The sequence below is a fragment of the Passer domesticus genome, chromosome 2 (assembly GCF_036417665.1).
Source record: "Passer domesticus isolate bPasDom1 chromosome 2, bPasDom1.hap1, whole genome shotgun sequence".
Classification (NCBI taxonomy): domain Eukaryota; kingdom Metazoa; phylum Chordata; class Aves; order Passeriformes; family Passeridae; genus Passer; species Passer domesticus.
Genome location: NC_087475.1, coordinates 6,836,700 through 6,858,784, shown reverse-complemented (window position 1 = coordinate 6,858,784; position 22,085 = coordinate 6,836,700). Strand labels below are relative to the sequence as shown.

The 22,085-nt window shown below is 37.9% G+C and overlaps 1 protein-coding gene across 16 annotated transcripts in view; it reads left to right on the top strand.

The window, feature by feature from the left end:
• KDM6A (lysine demethylase 6A) overlaps nt 1–22,085 on the top strand; it is a 150,178-nt gene that overhangs the window by 116,738 nt on the left and 11,355 nt on the right. For all 16 annotated transcript variants that reach the window (XM_064407273.1, XM_064407271.1, XM_064407254.1 and 13 more), the window contains 8 exons: nt 11,565–11,694; nt 13,166–13,271; nt 14,006–14,211; nt 16,652–16,716; nt 16,815–16,889; nt 18,195–18,343; nt 19,323–19,437; nt 21,005–21,192. In XM_064407273.1, the coding sequence (XP_064263343.1) occupies nt 11,565–11,694; nt 13,166–13,271; nt 14,006–14,211; nt 16,652–16,716; nt 16,815–16,889; nt 18,195–18,343; nt 19,323–19,437; nt 21,005–21,192 (1,034 nt within the window). The remainder of the gene's footprint in view (nt 1–11,564; nt 11,695–13,165; nt 13,272–14,005; nt 14,212–16,651; nt 16,717–16,814; nt 16,890–18,194; nt 18,344–19,322; nt 19,438–21,004; nt 21,193–22,085) is intronic.

Genomic DNA, 22,085 nt, shown 5'->3' with positions numbered 1-22,085 from the left:
TCAAGCCCAGGAGCTGTTCAGCTGATGGATCGTGTTAAAAATGCATTTGTGCAGCAGGTTGTGAGTCTGTCATGTTGCAATTCAGGTATTTCTGATTGTTCAGGAGTTTAGGTCTTGGTCCATCTTATGTTCCAGTTGATCAGCAGGTGTGTAACTGTTGGTTTTTATCTTTGGTCAGTAAGCTTGGATCATTTTAGATCAGAGGCAGACTAGATTAGGGCAAAATGTGAGGCCAGCCACTAGAAAACCTGGCAGTGATTGCAGTGTGGTTGTGCACATTGCACAGTGTTTTCCCAGGTGTCTTCATGGCTGGAAGTGCAGAATGGCACAGAGTGTGGAAGGCTGGGTTGTAGAAGCCCAGATAACACTTCTTAGCAACGACTTGTGACAAAGATGTTTCACTGTAGGCTCCAGTGGTGTTAGAAATGCAGCAAATTCAACCCCCCCTGCAAGAGCCAGTGGCCTGTGGCAGAGGAGGATGGTTGAACCCTGAGCAATAATAAGTTAAACTGCTGCAGCTAAATCTGTCAGTGTTCATCTCTGGAGCATGTGCTGGCAGGGAGCCTGTCAGGTAGTCATTAGCTTTGCAAATTCACGTTTAGCGCTTGCTGCTCGCAGCCTTCTCTATGTAAAATACCTCAGAGTCCTCGGGTTTTCTTGGTAGTCTTTAGAGAGATTTGCCTGCTTTCTTAAAAATTGTTTGAAATCCAAACAAGCTGAGAAATTGAAATGACCATTTAGAGTACTGTAATTTCTGTAGCTGTCCTTTACAGTTGTCACTGTGTTTGAAAACCTAAGATGCCTTTAAAGTTCACAGAAGTCCCTTTAGTCATAAGCATATGGTTATTGAATGTTTTGGGCTGTACTCTGCTGTTTTCCATCCTGAACTCTGTTTGCAGTTATTTTAGTTGAAGTGTTATCTGTATTTTTCTCTGTTAGAATTTGTGTTGGAATTTTTATCACCTCAATATATTTTACTCTGAAACATTTTATTTAGAATGTATGTTTGCTATATTTTATATTGCAGATCTGGTGGTTTTGAGCATTACTCTTTTTGATATTAAAAAAGTAGTGTAAAAGCATGTTTATATCATTCTACAAAAAAACCCTGCATCTGTTACTGTGACTGAGAGCTTGTAGTTCCTAATGTTGTGGGATTTGATGACTAATACTGATCCATGATATAGCAGTCTGTCACTATCTGTTACCAAGATAAATTTCATAAGAGAGAGAAAAAAAATCTTTAGGGAGCCTCTTTTGTCATCTTTCAAATATTAAGTCTTATTGTAATGTTCGTTTCCAAGTGACATTGCTACATTCATAAAAATTAACACCTTAACAGCTTTTTTTTTTTAAATTGGGACCGTGTATGTGTACTTTCTAGTAGAAGTATGACAATAGCTTCAGTGTATGGTGTTAGGATGAGTGCATTGCAAATAGGCATACTATAAACTGTTAGAGAGTAAGTTTTTTCTTAAATTTTACCTGATCTGCCTCCAAAATTCGATTGTAGCTTTCTTGAGAGAATAATGGGTAGTGTTTCACTCTAGTGAAATGTTGTGTTTTGATGTATTTGGTGTGCTGTTGTCTGAGAGATCCGCAGTTAGTGTTCGTAGCAAAATATTTATCATTTTAGCTACAAAGTCTGTAAACCAGCAAGTCCTTGAGTTTGTGCTCTTTGATGGAGGTGTAGTATTCCTAATGATACTTAATTTCCTATTCCTAATGATACTTAATTTCCAAGATAAAGGAAGATTCATAAAGGTGTTTCACTTGGCTTCTTACAGTCAGTACCAGGCTCACATAATCATAATTTTTCAAGGGAGGCAAGCTGATACTTTGTCCCGTGTAGTTTGCAGACAGCTCTGGAGGTGTTACATGTGCTTTTTTCCCTTTCTTTTGTACGGACTAGAGATTGAGAGCTCCCTCTTCAGCCTGTCTGCACCTCCATCCAGCAAGGCAGAGGACTTAGAGCTGGGTGATAGGGAAAGGTTGGGAGAGACTTGGTTTTTTCAGCAGCTCTGAGGTCAGTTACTGCATCAGTCTGAACTATGTTTGCAGGTTTTGATACAGGATTAATTCTAGGCAAACAAAGCTTTCTGGAGATTCTGCATATGTCTAATAATAACAGACTGAGAAATACAGTAACTCACCTTTGCTAGAGCTGGTTATCTGTTACTTCATAATAATAAAAAATATAACTCTGTATATAAACCCTGTACAGTATATTAATAGTGGAGATTTTCTCCCTGCCATTCTAATATGTCTGACAGTTTGTACTCATAAAGTCGAAGACAGGGATTTTCAGTCTTTTACTGAGTAGCTGATTTCTTTTAAGATGTACAAGCATACATGTGACAGCTCTGGAGCAGAATTTTGGGCAGAACATCCTTGGTACAGCTGTTGTGTGGCTGACTGACATAAAGAAAAATGTCTGGGAGGAAGAATTTTAAAAGATAATCTGCTCAAAGGCCTGCTGATTGGCAATATATATATATATGTAGTAAAATGGAAGATATTTATATGCTAATATATTAGATACTTCAATACTGCATGTTGATCTTTTTTTTAACACAGTGTGGGAATGCAATAACAAAGAATTGAAAGTACTTCCTGTAGTACTGATTATATTTGGGTGCTGTCCCTGCCAGTGGTATCTTGAGATTCAAATACGAATTTGTGACCAAATATGTTGACTTTTAGAATTACTTTTAAAATTGCAGAAAAACCACCCACAGTAGAAAACATGAAAATATTTTTTTCTTAAAAAAAAAAAACAAACAAAAAGAAAAAAAAAACCAAAACAACAACAAACCCTAAAACACAACAGATAAAAAGACCAGACAAGACCCCAGACACTTGTGTTGAATAAGCTTAATGCACAGGGAGAGGGGAGTTGTTCTCTTAGATTTATGTATTGGAGCTACACTGTATTGGGCCTTAAATGTAATCACGTGTGTCAGTTGTTGCATACATACCCTTATTTTGTTTGATATGTTCAGAAAAACCTTCTGGCTTTATCCCTAATATGGATAATTATATTCTGTTGTCTTCTGGCACATTGTTCTTGCTGTCTGACAATAGTCACTTGTTACAATCTGTAACAAGTTGTCTTGATGATATTCTCCAGGTGAAAATAGACATTTTTATAGGTAGGAACAGGTGGATGTAACTTGGATTTTTTTTCATAGCTGGAGCACTAGATGATGCATTTTTATTTTCTTCCTCATTGTTCTGCATTTGGCTCTGTTTACTATATGCTTACTTCCAAACCAGGGTGTTTATATTCTTTGTAAGCTGCATTGAAATCCTCAGATGTCTAGTTGTTAATTTTCTTTCTTCTTCAGATGCTTTCATGTTTTAAAAAAGTCTTATCTAAAAGAGTCATTTTTTGCATCTTTCAGACCCTACAGGTTTATTTGTGTTTAGAGCACAAAAGACCTGGAATTAGTAGCAGTTTGGGATTAAGTAATGCACAAAAGTTGATTCACAAGGTAACTACAATTGACCTACTGCAGGATAGTGCAGTTCCTCATCTCACAGGAGCGATTTTATGGTAATGCTCACCACCAAAAAGTGACCTGTTAAAAGTTCCAAGGGTTTTGTGTGTTACTTAAAAACAAAGGAGCATCAGAAGTATGGAAATTTGGTGGTTTTTATAGTGAAAGAAATTTGTTAGAACAGGCATTCAGAAAGTCTTGCATCACAATAAAATAAAATCAGAATTAGTTAGACAAAAACAAATGCTGGGAGACTGTCATTTTGTGTTACATAAACAAATGTTGTCTTAATAAAAGCTGCTCAAGTGAAGCCATTAGGTGAAAGGAGATGCTTTGTACCATAAAATGCAAAACACAGGCCAAAGAGAAAACTCAGTTTGATTCTTCTTTTATTACGTGTGAATAGGTTGTCTGCTCTGTAGAAACAGACTTGGTAAATGCTTTGTTTTGCCAAAGACTAAAGTGAGCACTTAAGTAGGGCAAGATAATTGCGGAGGCTGAAAAGTTTCTTTATATCCATCTTCCTTGGTGCGAATGTTGAGGAAATATTTAACAGAGCTCCATTCTGTTCCTGGGGTGAAATGAGGTTGTTGAGGAGGCTGAGAAGGGGTCAGACATAGGGTGCAGGCACAGCAATTGATACTTGTACAAGGAGCTTCCCTTGAAGGGCCAGACAATGTCACTGAAAAGCCACAAGGAACTGAGAAACGCAGGAGCTGAGCTATTGACTCAGATATGCAAATCTCATTAAGATGCTGTTCTGGAGAACAGTAGGGTGGCAAATGTGCTCATCTTGTTAAACTGCTGCTGCAGTGTAGGGATGAAAAGGAATCGCGGAGGTGATTCAGGGAAGTGTGATTTGGTTAGTCTCCCTTACCAATAAAACTGGTTGCAGCAGTAAATTTTAAGGTGGTTATAAACCAACTGAATTATGTTTGGTAAACTGTTTACATAGTAAAGTAAAATTCTTTACGCCTCTGAGCAAATTAACAGATAAAAGAGTGCACTATTAGATTAATTATCCTTCCTGGGATTCCTAAAGAAAATCTCCTGTTAAGGTCATTTAAAAAAAATAACCAGCAACAACAAAACAGCGAAAAACCAACACAACCCCAAGTAATTACTGAGCATAAGTGAAACCCGTGTAATTAAAAGAAGAAAATATGCTAAGAGTAACTGCTCTGAGTTTGTTATTAGAAAAGCCAATTGTTAATAGGGAAAAAAAAAAAGAGTGCGCTTCTTGGTCTGGTTGTGGATCATGTTTCCTTAAAAAGACTGTTATCAAAAGCTCTTTTCTGTGCTCTTAGAAATATAAGTATCTTTTCCCTGTGAGCAATCTTTCTGAAAGGAGAATTAATGAAACATTATCACAAGACTTGAGATTCAACACTCGAGGTGTTTATTTCTACTGAAGTGAAACCAGCTGATTTCTCACTCTGTGTTTCTACTGATGCATCTAATTAACATCCCGGAGTAGGGATGGAAACCTGGGATCCATCTCAGTTAAAGTCTAGCAGTTGTCCTTTCTAAAACTGATCTAAGGTTAGGTCCTTAGTTTAAGCAGCATAGAGAAGTTCCTGAGTTGACTTGTGTTGTTTCTCATAAAAGAAGTAAGAAATATCTTGGTTATTATTTTTTTTCCTCATTGTTTATTAAAGTTTGTTCACATCCTTGAAAGAGCAGGCAGAGGTCCAAACAAAACTCCAGAGGTAAGAGGTCCTCAGGCAGTTCTGAGAGCCCAGCTGGGTAAAACTGGGCTGTTTGTGTCAGCTGGAAGTTGTCCTTGTCATTTTTATGGTGATACATGGAAAGACTCTTTTGACAACTCTAAGCATTTCTGAGCTTGAAAGCTTTACCAATTTGGCATGACTGGGGAAGTCAAATGAGAGGCTTAGTTTTGACTGTAATGTGTATCAAAAGGGGCTAATAAGGTCTTTTTGTAGTTCTTTTTGCTTGGTGTTCAAAGAGGGAAAGTGTAGAGCAATCCATTGAGAAAAGTGACAGGATACCAGGAGAGATGAGCTGCCTCTCAAGGAGCCTTGTAAAATGATAAAAATACAGGACAGGGAACAAACAGAGGAATTTTTGCACGAAAAGAGTGATAAGACATTGGAATGGGCTGCCCAGGGAGGTGGTGGAGTCACCCTCCCTGGAGGTGTTCAAGGAACAGCTGAAGGTGGCATGTGGTGCCATGGTCAAGTTGACAAAATGGTGTTTGTTCTCAGGTTGGGCTCCATCATCCCAGAGGTCTTTTCCAACCGTAATGATTTGTGGATTCTGTGGAGGTGGTCTGGGCTAAACAGTCTGGAAAAGGGTCTGATAAATGGCCAGCATGTACACGAGGGCAGTAAATGCATTTCCTGAGGAGGAGTGGGCAGTGCAGAGGCTCAGGTGGGCAGGCTCCTCCTTGCTCACAGGGTTCTCTCGGAGCCCAGGGCAGAAGAAGTTTGTTCTGTCCTTACTGAAGGTGCTGCTCCCTGAGCCTGGTCTGGGAAGTCAGTGAATCACTAGTTTGGGATCTCCACAGGAAAAGAGCCTAAATCTATTTGAGGGGAAGTATTTTGTGGAGGAAGGACCTGGATTGAATTAGTGTTTTGTTTTTAAAAACAACAAAAGCAATTCTTGTTTTATTGGAAATTTTATTTACAAACAAAGGACTCTTTTGGCTTCAAGACAGAATTGCTCAGTTCCTCTAAAAGCACATTACATCTTGCAAGTGATCTTCACCACAGCAAAAGCTTTAAGAATAAAATTTGAGGTATTGTGATTTCACAAGCTGAACACTGCTTAGAATAAGAGATTCTGTTTTGTTCAAAAGGCAGATACTGAACTCTGCAAATGGGAAGCACAATTATCTGGGAGTAAAAAAAAGGGGAAAATTTACTGTTCAGAGGGAAAGGCAAGCATATGAAAAAGTTTGATGCCACTTGTTATAATGTTTTTCTTACGTAAGTCAGTGATGTGATTCTGTTTGTCTTACAGCCTCAGAGCGAGGTGATTAGCAAATGAAATAGAGGAAAGATGTAAAAGTCATTAAGAAAAGAAAAAAAACGAACATTACTTCTTATATAACATGTAATTAACCTATGAAATTCACTGCCAACCTGTACTATTGAGGTCAAAATCAGAACAGAATTGAAAAATAATTAGAAATACATTTGCATAATGAGAAAATCCACGGTTCTATTGTAGGATTTTCTGTAGTTTCACGAAAGATCTCCGGGAGTATTGCCAGCTAGTACCTGGTTGTGAAAGGCTGGGGTAGGGAACTGCATGATAAACAGGTTCTGTAATTATCTGGCATTACTTGCATTTAAGCATAATGTAAGCTTGACTTGACTTCTTTATATTCCCTTTGAGAGCTCCTCTCTGTGCCCTGGCTGCAGAAGGAGCTCGGGGAGGGGAAGCTCAGGGAGCCAAGCTGGGTGTTGTGTGTGTAACCACCTCCTTCCCAGGCTGCTGGGGATTGACAGGCGTTTTTCTGGGGTTTTGTAATAACTCACAGTGAGAAATCAACTGGTTGTATCTGCTAATTGTGAAGGGTGGGAGGTTCTGGTTTGAAGCAGGAGTGCACCAAGTGGGTGCTGTGCAGCCCAGTGCTTCAGCTGGCTCCTTCTCAGAAAAGTCTTGTTCCTTCCTCTTTGTGAGTTAATTAATTCTGATAGAATTGAGATAGACTATCAAGTAAATCCACAGTTCCATGTGTTCATTTTAAATGTGATTTTTATTGGAGGAAGAGAGGGTATTAATTTTGTTCTTGTGAATAACTATAATCTCTTGAGCAGTAAAACCTTGTTAATTCTCATACAGCTAATCCTCAAATAATAATTCGCACATCACAACAAAAATAACTGCTTAAGCACAAATGCTTGTAACTTACTCTGTTTTGACCTGTAAATTGTACCTAAAATCCAAATGTATAGATAACTAGAAGTTATTTAGGAATTTTTTATTATCACCAAAAAGTACTAATCTCCCAAGCAGAAACAAAAAGGGCAAATATTTTTAAAAGTATTGAAGGTAAGAGTTCTAGAAAACACAGAAATTATGTTTGGAAGAGGAAAACCTTTAGACAAGAACAAAAAAAGAATAAAAAAAATAATGTCTGCACAGAAGTATCAGAATGTTCAATAAGGCAAGAGTGTTCAGTAAATATTTTTGTTCTGTGCTTGGGAAAAAGGCAGATAAAATGTTCACATCGTGGAATATATTCTCTTGTCAAGGAGAAGGTTAAACAGCAGTTATACTTAAATATGGTATTTTTAAGTCAGAGGCCCAGATAACATGCATCCGTGAACTCTGAAAGAGCGAGCCAGAGAACTGTTTATAATTCATATAGGGTTTTTTTAATAGTTCTTGGAAAACAGGAAAAGTTCCAGAGGACTTGAAGAGCACACTTCCTGAGAAATAGACATAATTCTCTCAGTCTGACATAAGGGTTGAGTGAAACAGTAAAAGTATTGAGGTGATTAATTTAATAAACAAAGAATTATAATTATTGATAATTATCAATATTAGTATATTGATATATTATTGATAATCTTGGTTCTTGGAAAATCAGTTTTATCCTGTTAACGTTAATATTTTCGAGGTGGAATTTTTATTTTAAACTAGAGTTAAAATTGGTATTGTTTTGTAACACGGGTAGTTTTAAACCTGCATGATACCTTTTTTTTGGGGGGGCAGGTGGGATGATGCAGGATCAGTCCTGTACCTGAAAAGTGTCTGGAAACTTCCTGATAAGTGTTCCGTGGGTGCCTGTTGAAACTGTGTCACACCTGGGCTGTGTCAGCTCTTAGGTACAGCCAGAGAGGAAGCTTTTACCTAAGACTGAAGGCTGTCAACTATCTCTTAAAAGCTGTGGGAATGTATCCTAGAAAACAGTAAAATACAATTAAAAGGGGTGTTCTAATGAATGTGATGATTGCTTATTCAAGAGATCCCATGACTACATGAAATAATTCCAATCAACCAGTGACAGGACAAGAGGACGTGGTCTTCAGCTGTACAAGGGGAGGTTTAGGTTGGACATCTGGAGGAATTTCTTCACAAAAAGGGTGATCAGACATTGGAATGGGCTGCCCAGGGAGGTGGTGGAGTCTCCATCCCTGGAGGGTGAGGTTCCTCCAAGGCTGGATGTGGCACTCAGGGTGACACGGTGGTGATTGGTCATGGATTGGACTCAGTGGTCTCAGAGGTCTTTTCCAACTCGATTGATTGAGTGATTTGTGTGGAGTTAAGCCACCAGTTCCATCCTCAGTGGCTGATGTTCTCCTAAGCATGGCGGTTTGGGTTTGCTCCTCAGGGTGAAGCACTTCCATGAGTTGGTGCTTTCACCCCTGGAGCAATTTCGAGTGCTGCAGATGTGGCTCAGGACAGGCTGCATGTCCCTGTGCACCCCTGGCTGTGTCCCTCTGAGCCTGACAGCTGCTCCTGCCTTCTCTTCCCACTCTGGCAATGAAGGGTGTTGTCCAAGCACAGTCCACAACAAGCCAGTTTCCTCTGGAAGTCAGTTTAAATGAATGAAGTTTGTCCTTCTCTTCATTCCTTCATCACAGATGACTGGGTATCCTGTTTCTTTTGGGGACATAAATCAGGCTTGTTTTGTCTTGAGCAGTGCATTTATTACCCCTTTCAGCCACTATGAAACCCTCTCACAAAAACTGCATTCTTGAAACTGGGATATGTGGAATTTTCAGCACAGGTGCTGTGGTCAAAAAGGGTTTTTCACTTTTCCTTGCAATGGCTGTAATTCCATATTTCCAGAAGTGGAGAGGCTGGCAGTGGATACTCACACCATGGTAGCAAATATTCTTAGTATTTCTGTAGTGTTTTTTATAATTTCTGTTGCTCTGTTTGGCACACTAACAATTACTGAATCGTTATTTAATAACTCTCTTGCCTTGTTATTAATAGTAAGATATCCTGATTCATAGTTGAAAAAAAGATTATAGGAAAAAAATTATGATAGAGTGAAGCTGGTCTGTTAAAGACAACTTTAAATATTCTGCCCATCTGTTTCCTGTGCCACTTAAATTATGAATGTTTTGCTATCTCAGCTTTGCTATTCTTTGTTCATTTTCCTCTTAAAATTTCTACATGGAATTTCAGTAGCTTAATAGGAAATTACAGCGTGCAATTGGTAATACCAGCTTCAAGTGCTGGGTTTATGAGATATCTTTGTTAATCTGATCTTTTCTTTTATGCTGTTTCTTTCCCTTTCTCCTCTGCCTTTTCAGACCTGTAGTTCCTCTTAAGAAGGAAGGAAACAGAAGTTTTTCCTCTCTCCATTGTCACCTTCCCTGAAGCCCCCAGGTGCTCTGGCTTTACAGAGCTTTCACTGTGATTACCTTGCTGTGATTGCAGCAGCTCAGGTCCTGTTAGTTCTGAGCAATGTCCCTTTTTCTTCAAGTTCACTTCTCCTCATTTTCTTGAGTTAGAATTCCTGAGAACTGTTTATCAATGCAGACTGAATTTTGTCCAAGTTCTCTCCTGTTTTTAATACTATTTTGTTTTTCTTGGGTTTATTTCTCTGTTTGGTAATGCAGAGGTTATAGTAATGTCTGATACCTGCTGTTCAGATTCTAGTTTCACTTTGCATGGATAGTCTGGATCTCAGGTTCCTGCAGCTGTGGTCAATAAATTTCTGAAGGGTGATGATTTTATATTGCTATGTGATTTTGGGGTTCTTTTTTTGTTTGCTTTTGTTGGCTTTTTTTTGTATATGTGGGGACAATGAAGCCTTTGCAATAACTACAGCAGACATTGAGCTGGCCAGTGATTTTTCTGCCAAGTTGGATGATGACTAATCAAAACTTCTGCATCACTCTTTCACTTTCTCAGAAGTGAAATTCTGGCATTGGATTCACCTAGCACAAGGCATGAGCTCTGTGACAGGTGTGCTTTGTGGTGTGTGAGATGCTTGCCCATTTTGTTTAAAGTGTTTGTCATGTCAGTCTGTCTGATCCCATCTCAAGCCCCAAGTCCATCCTGTGGGTTCTGCTAGCTTAATCTCATGACTCAGTATCTGGCTGTACCATGTTGCTCAGTTTCAGAAAGAAGTTTTTGTCACTGGGAGTTTCATCTAATAAAAATTTTTGTTTTCTGCTGAAGACTGCTGTTATCAAAAAAAAAACAAACCAAAAAGCAACTTTAGTAACCAGTGAATTTTATGAAGATATATGACTAAATTATACATTAGAAACATCCTGTTTTGTGGGAGGTAACAACAGTGAATCAAAGGAGTTTGGAAGAAGGATTTGAATAATGTTTAGTGGGAAGAATTTTGAAGTGGTTGAGTAATTTTTAACAAGAATATAAGAGATGATTTTGTCAGTACATACCCGGTGACTGGGTATTGACTACAGGCTCAGGTCAGGATGGAGACTTTTCAGGTCATCCAGTAGAGGAAAAGTTACACATCCAGGGGGTCCTGCACACCTGGAAATCTCCAGGGAGAGGCTGCAAGTGCAGGCAGAGAGCTTGTCCCTGGAGTCACACACAGGGGCACTGACAGCAGCTCACTGGGGGTAGGGCCTCTCCCTTGTGTCTCCAAAAAATGGATTGTACACCAGTGGCTCCTTCTGCTCCAAAATGTGTAAGGCAGGGAGGGGTAGGTGTGGTTCAGTTCCGTGTCTGTAGTGTAGCTGTAGTTGGGTTTTGTGACTCAGCAGTTTTTTGGCTGAGACATTGTCATTTTTTGACTTCTGCTCTGCTACCTCAGCTCCTGTGGAATGATCATCCACCTGCCAAGGTTCTTCATTTGCAGCTGAAACCTTCTTTTCCTGTTAAATTTTATCAAAATGTGTCATGCTTGCTCTTATTGAAAATGGCTGTATTTTTGACTAATAGTGGTGATGTTGCAAATTCAGCAGGCAAAGTGGGAATAAGTTTGAATAATATCAAATTATACATGGAAAATTCTTGATTAAAACATACGAGCTTTATTTGCATCTTAAATTACGGTTTCTCCTTATACAACATTATTTTGCATAAGAGATTACGCTGATATGCATTTATTTTATTTGTCAAGTATTGACAGAGACAGCTCTTGTTTCCTTTTAGGAATCTGGGTAAAAATGGCTTATCTAACAGTAGTATTCTATTGGATAAATGCCCACCTCCACGACCACCGCCTCCACCGTACCCTCCCTTGCCAAAGGACAAGCTGAATCCACCTACACCTAGTATTTATGTAAGTAAATCTAGTGGCAAAAGTACATTGCTGCCTGTCTTTTGCAATTGTTTGGATATCTGAATTACATAATGTAATTATTTTAAAGATGCACTGTTCATCACTGAGTTCTAATTACGGTGCTCACCAGACTGGTATATAGGCAGGAGAAATGCCAACCTTAAACAAAATTTTGAGACATAGTTTGACTCAAGGACCTTTAAATTAAGGATTTTAGTAAACAAAATGAAAAATTCTTCTGATTTTTTATTTTTAATACTCAAAATGTTGGCAGAATAAGCAAAACAGTTCATTATATACAATGCACAGTATTTCAAAAATGTATGTACAATTTTTTGCAAGTGACAGCTTATGTATAAATGAGCAAGTAATTAAACTAAACTCCCATAACAATCTGCTCCAAAACATAGTGAAGAAAAATGAATAAAAGTTGAGGTGATGTTAGGAACAAAATGTCACCAGGAAAAGGCAGGGTTTAGTTGAGTAGTATTTTCTTATGCAAGCATTACAACTTTTGTTCTGAAAATAAAGTTTCATAATAGCTTTATTGAGCTAACTTCCTTAGTAATAGAAGAATAAATTACAGGATGTCCACTTCCTTAATAGCAGAAAAATAAATTACAGTATGTCCATACAGGCAGTGTGAAAAGCTCAAGCTGGCTTTGGTCACCTCAATTTGGGGACCAGGTGAGGCTGGCACTTGGCTCTGAGTGTGCTGAGAACTGGGTTAGGCTGGATGCAGTGGTGATTCCAGATGTTTTCCAGGTGTTGCACCTGAACTCATTTGCCTTAATAAAAGTCCATCCCAGCTTTGTTGGGTCCTCACAAATCTGGAAAGTCACCACACTGCCCCAGACTGTGCAGTTGTGCCACTCTTTGGGAACTCCCCGTTGTGTTTTGTTTATTGCCAGAAATGCCTTCAGCATTCTAAAGGATTCATAGCAATTTAAGACAAAATCAGGAGGGAGGCTATAGCATAAAATTGAGGTTATAGGTGCAGAGAAGCATAAGAAAATCAAATCAACCTTTCTGGTTAACATGAGCTATACCATGAGAGTAGTCTTTTAATTATACTGTTTGTCGTATACATTAGCTGCAAAATTAGCACTTTTTTTCTTCTGAAAAGTAACTGTATTGCTCTTCAGAGAATTCTGTAGATTTAGGGAATGTACAAGGCTACTGTCAGATAAAGAAATTAAGTTCAGGAAACCTGAGTTGCAAAGCTGAAGCAACCTGGGAATAATTCTTGCCAAGAAACAAATTACAGTAACAAATTAATTTCAGGAGTGAACCCAGCATTTACCATAGAAAGAATTGTATGGTGTAGCTGTTCATTCCCCACAGTGCAGGGAAATGCAGGAAATTCCTGTTTTCTTTCTGTTATTTCTCTTTTGTTTTATCATTCTTTATTGTTTTAAAAATACGGAATCTAGATTGATCTGACATCTAATATTCCATTATAATTTTGCAGTTGGAAAATAAACGAGATGCTTTCTTTCCACCTTTACATCAGTTTTGTACAAATCCAAACAACCCTGTTACTGTAATACGTGGCCTTGCTGGAGCGCTTAAATTAGGTAAATTTACCTTTTTTTTTTCTTTTTTTTTTTTTTTGTAACTTTGGGGAGGAACGATTTTTTTTTTTTTTAAAGAGAAGTCTCTTAGTTCTTAGAAATGGGTACTTTATTTCTGTAATACTACTTTACCTGTATATTCCAAGTCGTTAGGATAATTTGTCATTTCTCAATTTGCTGTTGTTTCTAATCTTGGTCTTGTCAAAAAAAAAAACCTCACCACAAATACAGCAGATTTTGTTGAGCACAGAGGGGAGCTGAGCTGTGGATATGGAGGTTTACAGCCAGACATTTTCCTATAAAAAACTGGGTGCATGTCTTTGTGTTTAGATCTAATGATCTATAATTTGACTGTGTGCAATATTTTGAAGTCTCTGGGTAGATAAACTACCACTGCTGGTAGGAAACGTATTTTATGATGGAAGTACATTCATTAAGCTCTGCTCTGAAAAATACTTTCATGGTAATAGGTTTAAACATTGTTTGCAGATTTGTTTAGCCAAGGCATGTAAAATGTTGCTTGTAAAATAGTCCATAGCTTCCAAGTTTTTTCTAATTTTCTGGATATGTGGAGGAAAGTTTTTTGAGTGTTAATTAACATTCAGGTGGGCAGTGTTTTGAAGACTTAAAGGGTAAAAATTCTTTTAGACTAAACTTTTTGATAACTTCAGGCATTTTCCTGAAATTGTTTTATTCTATTTTAACCTTCATTTATTAATTTCATTGCTGTTAATTAGATCTAGGACTCTTCTCTACTAAGACTTTGGTAGAAGCGAATAATGAACACATAGTAGAAGTAAGGACACAACTACTGCAGCCAGCAGATGAAAACTGGGACCCCACTGGAACAAAGAAAATCTGGCGTTGTGAAAGCAGTAGATCTCATACAACAATTGCTAAATATGCACAGTACCAAGCCTCCTCATTCCAGGAGTCTTTAAGGGTAAGTTAATTGCTACTATTTGAGTTTTTCACAAACTCCATTCTGACTCTGGAGCCAATTAATAATGGCTGTTGGAAAATGTGAAAACTGCTAAGGAAAAAGAGACATTTCCATTAGCATGAAGAGCACAGGTAAATTTTCAAAATCTGTTTTGAATAGAGGGTCAAATACTATATTGTTTTTCCCAAATGCTTAGTGTAAACTTAAATTTAATAATGTAAAACTCATGGTTGTTACACACTTTAAAAGTTTGTTAGTTTAATCTTTTGTATTATAATCTCAAAATTCACATTAAAATGTTTAGAACTTGAGGCTTTTTTACAATTTGGATTGCTTCTAATTTCATGTGTTTTGAAATCAGATTTCTTTGTTCTTCCTACTCTGCTGAATTAATTTGGATGTGGCTTATTAGAAGTTTACACTAATGCTAGTCTTTTGTTGGGTGCCAAGCATAACAGTTCATATTTAGTTTAGAAGTTTTTAGGCTTATGTGACACAGTGAAGTATTAGAAATAATATTTCCCCTTCCTGCCTTGGCAGAGGGGTTGGACCCCATGATCTCCAGGGGTCCCTTCCAACCCTAACTATTCTCTTACTCTGGGATTCTGGGAAATGTGATTTTCTTGGTATTTTTAACATTTTATACTGAAGTTATGAGCACATTCTTGAAACTGGCTATGGGCACTCCTTGGAGGCTTGTGTTACCTGATGTTGCAGAAAGATTGGGCTAAGGTAGAACTAAGACATGAAGATAATTTTGACCAGTTGTTTGTTAGAAAATAGGGAAAAAGTCAATGTGAAGAATTGACTATTGCAGTTTTCACTGCCTTTACACAGAAATATGAATGATTTTAGTAGGAAGGGAAAGAGAATATCTAAATTTAAATTTTGTGCATTAGAGGAAAGGATTAGAAACAAAGAAATTGCTAGTTGAAGAGAGCAGAAGGGAATCTAGTCATAAGGCTTTGAGCTGGTGCAGGATGAAGAAAAGAAACAGGAGTACCATGGGAGGGGGGGGGCACAGAAATATTCTAGAACTTGGGATTTTTCTTCCTCTGCCATGGTAATAAATTTCAGTAAGATATTCAGTAGGCTGAAGGTTTCTGGTGCCCCCTGGGCAGTGGCACCAATGTTGTATTCCTGTATGTCATTCCAGAGGGACTGGAGAACATTACATCACTGGAATATAATATCTGTCTCTATATCTGTTTAGCTATATGTCTTTTTTTTTTTTTTAATTGTATATAATTTAGCACATACCACTGAAAGCCTCAGCTTTGGATTTGCACCACGATGTGTCCCATAGGGTGTTCTGATTTTTATTCCTCACTGTTACCAACTGGTGGTAAAATGCAATACATAAAATAGTTTTTAAGAGTAATGATTTTCATTTTTCTTCTGGAAATTAGAAAGACACTGTACATGTGTCCTTTGCCCAACACTGCTCTGACCTGTCCTTAGGTGACATTCCAGTGTTTAAATGAAAGCTTTATTTCTTCTTTCCATAGCCACAGTTCTCTTGGCTTCCCCTAAGTTATCTTTTTTCTTTATTCCTCTAACAGCAATTGCATTGCTTTTCTAACATGTCTTGCAGCATTTGATAAATCCATCATCACTAGGTTCCTTTTTGTTTCTCTTTGTCCTTCATTCAAAGGATGAATAAGACTTTTTCAGGTACACAGGACACTTTTGAGATTTAACAACAATCCCATTCAAAGCCAGAGATCTTTGGATAGAATCCAGACAGCTCCTTCTTATTTTTTGTCTCTTTTCTTTTTCCTTCTATGTCCATATACTTGCCAAAATAGAAGTCTTTAGAATAGGGTTTTGAGCACAGTCTGCTAAAAAGATCAAATTGCACATTTTAATATTGGTTGGATTTTTTCCACTGGTCATGGTCTCAGCTACTGCTGGTGCTAAAATAGCATATGGCTATGAAAAATTCAAAAGATTTTATATAATGGATTTTATTAAATTAGTTTTATAAATATTAGTCATCCTAGTTTCCTGTCAGAATACCTGCTTGACTTTGCAGGGAGGTAGATGTTCTTATTTGAAAAAGTTAACAGAATTCTTTAATATTGGATTCCAGGTCACCCTCAGAATGGAGCAAGCCAATATATTCATTTCCAACTTGAATGCAGGCCAGCAGAAATATTTACAGTGTAGACATTTTCTGTTGTCCTGGCCTGAGTGTCATGGAATCTGCAGCCATGAAGAAATTCATTTCAGTGCATTTGACTGACTCTTTTTTATTTTCTTCACAATGAAGAAGTGTTGACATAAGATCTTAGACATGGATGTTTCAAAGATTGTGTCAGTGTCTTCAAATAAATGTACTTATATCTCTGTGTTATTTCTTTATACCTGTATATTTTATATGGGGGTTTTTTTGTGTATGTGTATATATGTGAAAACATTTCAAAATTGCATTTTACAGGAGGAAAATGAGAAGAAGAGTCACCACAAGGACCACTCAGATAACGAATCCACATCTTCTGATAAGTAAGTGTGTTATAACTGTTCATTCTGTAGTTGGTTCTATGTGCTATTTTCCATCATTCCCTTTTCACATTTGCCTGATACATTTGTTACATTTGCAGCTCTGGGAGGAGGAGAAGAGGACCTTTTAAAACAATCAAGTTTGGGACCAACATTGACCTGTCAGATGACAAGAAGTAAGTTGATTACAGTTTCTCCTGCTCACAGTGGGATTCTAGATGATAATAATCCTTCTGGAAATCCAGTGAAGTATTCTCAGACATCAGTCAGTCTGTTGTTAAATTCCAGTTTCCACAATGAAATGGTTACCTTTGGTCTTCAAACTGTTGTTATGAGTCCTTCTCACACTAAAATATATTTTCAAACTTCTCTTCCCAGGATTTTTGTTTTTCCAGAAATGAGTTGAAACATCCATCAGAAACCATTCTTTCTAGTCATCCTTCTCATCCATTCTCTTTGTTTCATTGTGAGGCTTTAAACTATTTGCTTCCTACTTTATTACTTCTGACAACACCAAGTTCTTAGTTTTTGCAGAGAAATAGTAAGATTAAAGAGGTTTTTTTGGTTTTTGTCTGGATTTTTGTTATTCATGGGTGTTTTCCTTTCATTCATGCTATCATCTGTTTTTACCTTTACATAACACTTGCTTCTTTATCCAGTAACAGTGTTCAAAATACATAGAAAAGACCAGACCAATGCTTACCTGTGGGTAAGCCATGATACCTCTCAAGAGCCTCAAAACCAATATTGAGTATTATTTAAACTATATCTCCTTCTGTGGGTAGATGAAGGTAGCTTAGATAATATTAGAAATACTGTGAAAGCATGTTTTTGTTGTCCAGTAATAATTATTTGGTTCACCCTCTGGTTAATACATACTTCCATCAAAGATCCAGCATGTCTAGGCTGTCAGTCCCACCAGCTGCAGTACAAAAATTCTGGTCTACTTCAGCCAGAAGAAAAATTTATGGTTTTTGGGGAGTAAGGACCACCTAAGCTGAAGACATCTTTTGTGGCAGAGTCACTGGAAGATCAGTGTGTTCATCTGTGGATGTGATTAGAGGTTGCTACAAAATTTTAGATATTGATGCCATTTTTCTAAAAAGGGGATTCCATCTGTAGGTATAAACTAGTTGATAGTTAACTATTACTCTGAACAAGCCACTGGGAGAGAGACTTTAAGTGAAGCTAAGAAAGGTTAACCTGAGGTTCATAGGGACTTGGATTTTGATGCTTGAAATAGTCCTTGTAAGATCCTGGATAGATTCCAGATCTTCTGATCTGTTGTTTCATCTTTGGCTGCAAAATTATGTTTCCCCTCAACTAGCCTGTCAGATTTGTGATTGTATTTTGAATTATTTTAAAATTGAAAGAGTAACACAGATACCTTTGCTAACATTTTTTTGAAAGTGTTTTTGTTTCCCAGACTCTTCTAAGAGTTTCAGGGATTCACAGTTTGTCAATTTGCTATTTTGCTGCAGGTGGAAGTTGCAACTCCATGAACTGACAAAACTTCCTGCTTTTGTACGTGTGGTATCAGCAGGAAATCTTCTAAGCCATGTTGGTCATACCATCCTGGGCATGAACACAGTGCAGCTCTACATGAAGGTTCCAGGCAGCAGGACACCAGGTGAGTATAATCATCATAATCCCATGAAAAAAATCAGGTTCTCCTGTGGGGTCTTGGATTTAACTGCACTGCAGATTTCCTTTATCTTAGAGCATGCCTAAACATGATTAATATACATATTCAAGATTTTTATAGTTCTTAATTAACTGAACTCTGCTTGTTCAAAGCACTTAGAGTGGAAATTTCTGGATTTCTGCAGTGCTATGAAATTGCCCTGTTGACCTCTTGCATGCAATAGTGGATTCTTTAAGGAGAAAAAGAAAGTTTGGTTTATATACATGTACAGTTTTTTATTTTACATACCTTGGAAGTTTTTAGAGGCTTCCCAAGATCATCTGGTGCAATCCTAGAAATCAGAGACTTCCACTTTTTTAGATTTTTATTTTCTGAGAATAAGCTCATCCCTCCATGATTAATTGTTCTTTGTTGGGGACCTGGACTGGAACTTGAGGAGTCTGGACTAAATTTCAGGGTCTTTTTTTTTCCTGAAGTGGATCTTCAGAAAATTACATTAGGAATTATGGCTCAGTTTTCCAGCTGTCTAAAGATAAAATACTGGGCATTTCCACATGAATTTTGAAATCTCTTTCAGAAAGATTTTTGTACTCCCCGTCTGTTCAGTGCCTGAAGTCACAAAGTTTTGCACTGACCAGGACTGTCAGGAGATAGCATGAAACACAAAATTTGAGCTTTTGAAGTATTTGTTTCTGCAGGAGGGGGGAACTGCTGAAATATTGATCAGATCCCCAAGACTGGTAGTTCCAATTTTGTTTTCCACAAACTAACAAAAGGAGAATTCTCATGTCACTGGTAGCTTAACTGTGTGAAGCATCTAAATAGTGTTTGTGTCATATAAAATATATAAAAATGCTTTAACTGTGGTGTACGTTTTTTTAGAAGTTGTGTCTTTGCATTTCCTGGCATTGTTTTGATAGGAAGGCCTTACATAAAGTGTGTTTATTTTTCTCTTAAATTTCAGGTCATCAAGAAAATAACAACTTTTGCTCAGTAAATATAAATATTGGTCCAGGTGACTGTGAATGGTTTGTTGTCCCTGAAAGCTATTGGGGTGTCATGAATGACTTCTGTGAAAAGTAAGCTGGACATGGTGTTTTTCTCTTACTTTTATCGGGGTTTTTTTTGTGCCTGTCTCAGACCTGAGGGGGGAAATTACTGAGGATGTTCTAAGGGGACATTGTTTTATGGGTTTTCCATGTAATGAGAAAAGTCCTTTAAAAGTAGGTCAAAATGCAAAATCTAGAGTTCATGCAAAATACCACATTTATACAATATACAGAAACTTAAGTTGCCTGTGACAAAAGCAAAAGCAGAATTCTCTTGTCAGAAGCAAATACAGAGTCACTGGTATTTTGGCAGGTTTTCGTGTTGCATTTAGAGTGAAAGCTTTATTTGCTCAGATCCCAGGAAGTGCCATGGCAAGTTTTGCTTAGACTTACATATTTGTAACTCCCTGGAAAAGCTGAAGTACCTACTCAGTCAGCTCTAAGATTAGGATTTCTCTGCTATGCCTTGTGTAGAGTGGTTTTAAAAACAAACAGAGCAGTACTTGTTTGTACATGCACACACAAAAGAAGAAGGAGCATCAGTTGTGTTCCTTAATCATGCCAGTACTCAAACAGGAGCCTCTGAGCCTGCTTGTGTGGGAGAAGGTTTTTTTTACCCAGTTGAGACTGGATTAAGCTCTTGACATCAGAACTTTTCCAGAGCTCTCTGAATTCATCTCAGTGTCTCTGTATTTCCTGTCTGTCTACTGACAGCTGTTCTTATTTCACCCACCCTTAAAAAGATAAGCCATCTAAAAAATGTAATTTTTACTGATGGAATAGTGGTGTCTCTGGCACAACAGGCCTTGTTACTTGCATGTCACTGTCCTTCTGAGGCTGGCAGAGAAACTGAGAGCTTGGTAACCTCACAAAATGTCTACAGTGCCTCTCAAAGGCACTTGATTGTCTTTTAAAACTGTGCATTGCAAATAATCTCTCATGGTGCATATAAAAGCAGTGTAATATTGAGATAAGGATGGGAGAGGAGCGTGGATTTTGCATAACCATAGGGGAAGACTTCATACTTAGGAAATCCATATGGGGGTGTTTTTCCATGATGCTCAGGAAGGGTCAGCATTTCTTGGCTGAGAGCTCAGACCCATGGATCACAGTTAAAATGTTGCCAAGAGGTTGCTTGTTTTGTGGGCAAGCTGCACATGCACACACAGGCAGTGTGAGTACATGCTCAGAACAGAAAACATCCTTGGGAGCTGCTGTGGTCTGTACAGGAGGTCAGGCAGTGATGGAAAAAGCAGCTTTGGTCACCAGTGCCATGCTGGATCTGACCAAGGGTTGGTCTGCCTCAGCATCAGTAAAATACTGGGAAACTTAAAGGAAAATAGAACTTAACTGGAAGCTGTAAACTGACTTCACATGGGCAGGTGGATGGGAAGGTGTTCTGATGTATTGCAGGATGTGAAATGTGGAATTATGGTCAGGAATTTTACAGATGACACTTTCCTTTTGGCTACTCTTTGTGGGTCACTGAAAACATTCATGGTGATGGTAATTTTTCACAGGTAGTTGCATTGAAGTATCTGCCACTAACATCTCCACTGGGAAATGCTGAAGACTTAATCATTTTCTCTTGTTTCAGGAACAATATGAATTTCCTAATGGGATCTTGGTGGCCAAACTTGGAAGATTTATACGAAGCCAATGTCCCAGTTTATAGATTTATTCAAAGACCAGGGGATTTGGTGTGGATAAATGCTGGCACTGTTCACTGGGTTCAGGCTATTGGCTGGTGCAACAACATTGCCTGGAACGTTGGCCCTCTCACAGGTATGTGTGAGCAGTGCCTGTGCTGAGCTCTGCAGGTAACATTATCCTGCACATGGCACAGAACCTGCCAATTCTTACTCATTTGCCATGCTCTGCTAGGTGAGAAAAACCCCAATGTGTTGTGTTTTTAAAATATGATGTGTTGAAGCTTTAAAGAATTCCATTGTAAGAGGAAGAGAAAGCAGCAAGAATGCAGTCTTGGCACTCATGCTTTGAATGGGCTTGTAGAAGTAAAATGTGTATTTTAATTTATGTACTGTCTTTTTAGGCCATTTATTAACTTCTTCTCCCAGATTTGTTCTACCCAGCAAACTTCACTATGGATTTCATATTAATTTAAGGACTAGTCCTCTAATATTTATGGGAGAGGGGGTACCTAATAGCTCTTTGGTGAGAGCATCAGGAAATGCAAACAGCTGTAAAATCTGGTTCATAAATGAACATTAAGTTTCTCAGACCTACTGCTCTAGAACTCTTCAGTTTTGAACCATGGTCTTGGAAGGATTTTTATCTGTGAGTGTGGAAGGAAGTTCTGCAGCTGAAACAAGAGTCTGTCAAGTGTTTGAAGAGAATGTACTTCCAAAAAAGCTTCTGTTTTCTTAAGCAGTTTAAAATGTGTCTTTATATGGTGTAATTAAGAGTGTATCTCTAGGGTTATGTGATTGACTGAGAGACCTCTCATGTTCAGTCACAGTAAATTTTGTAAAACATTTTTAAAAGAAGGGTGGAGTGAGTAGGCTGCTTAATGAAAAAGTCTGACTCACTTCTCTCAATAAGCGATTATATACCATAGTGTAGAAGCATGATAAATTGTGAATAGAGTGAGATGCAGACGTTTCAAACCTGGATTTCTTTTAATCTAGAATATTTTAAAATTTACTAATTCACCATTT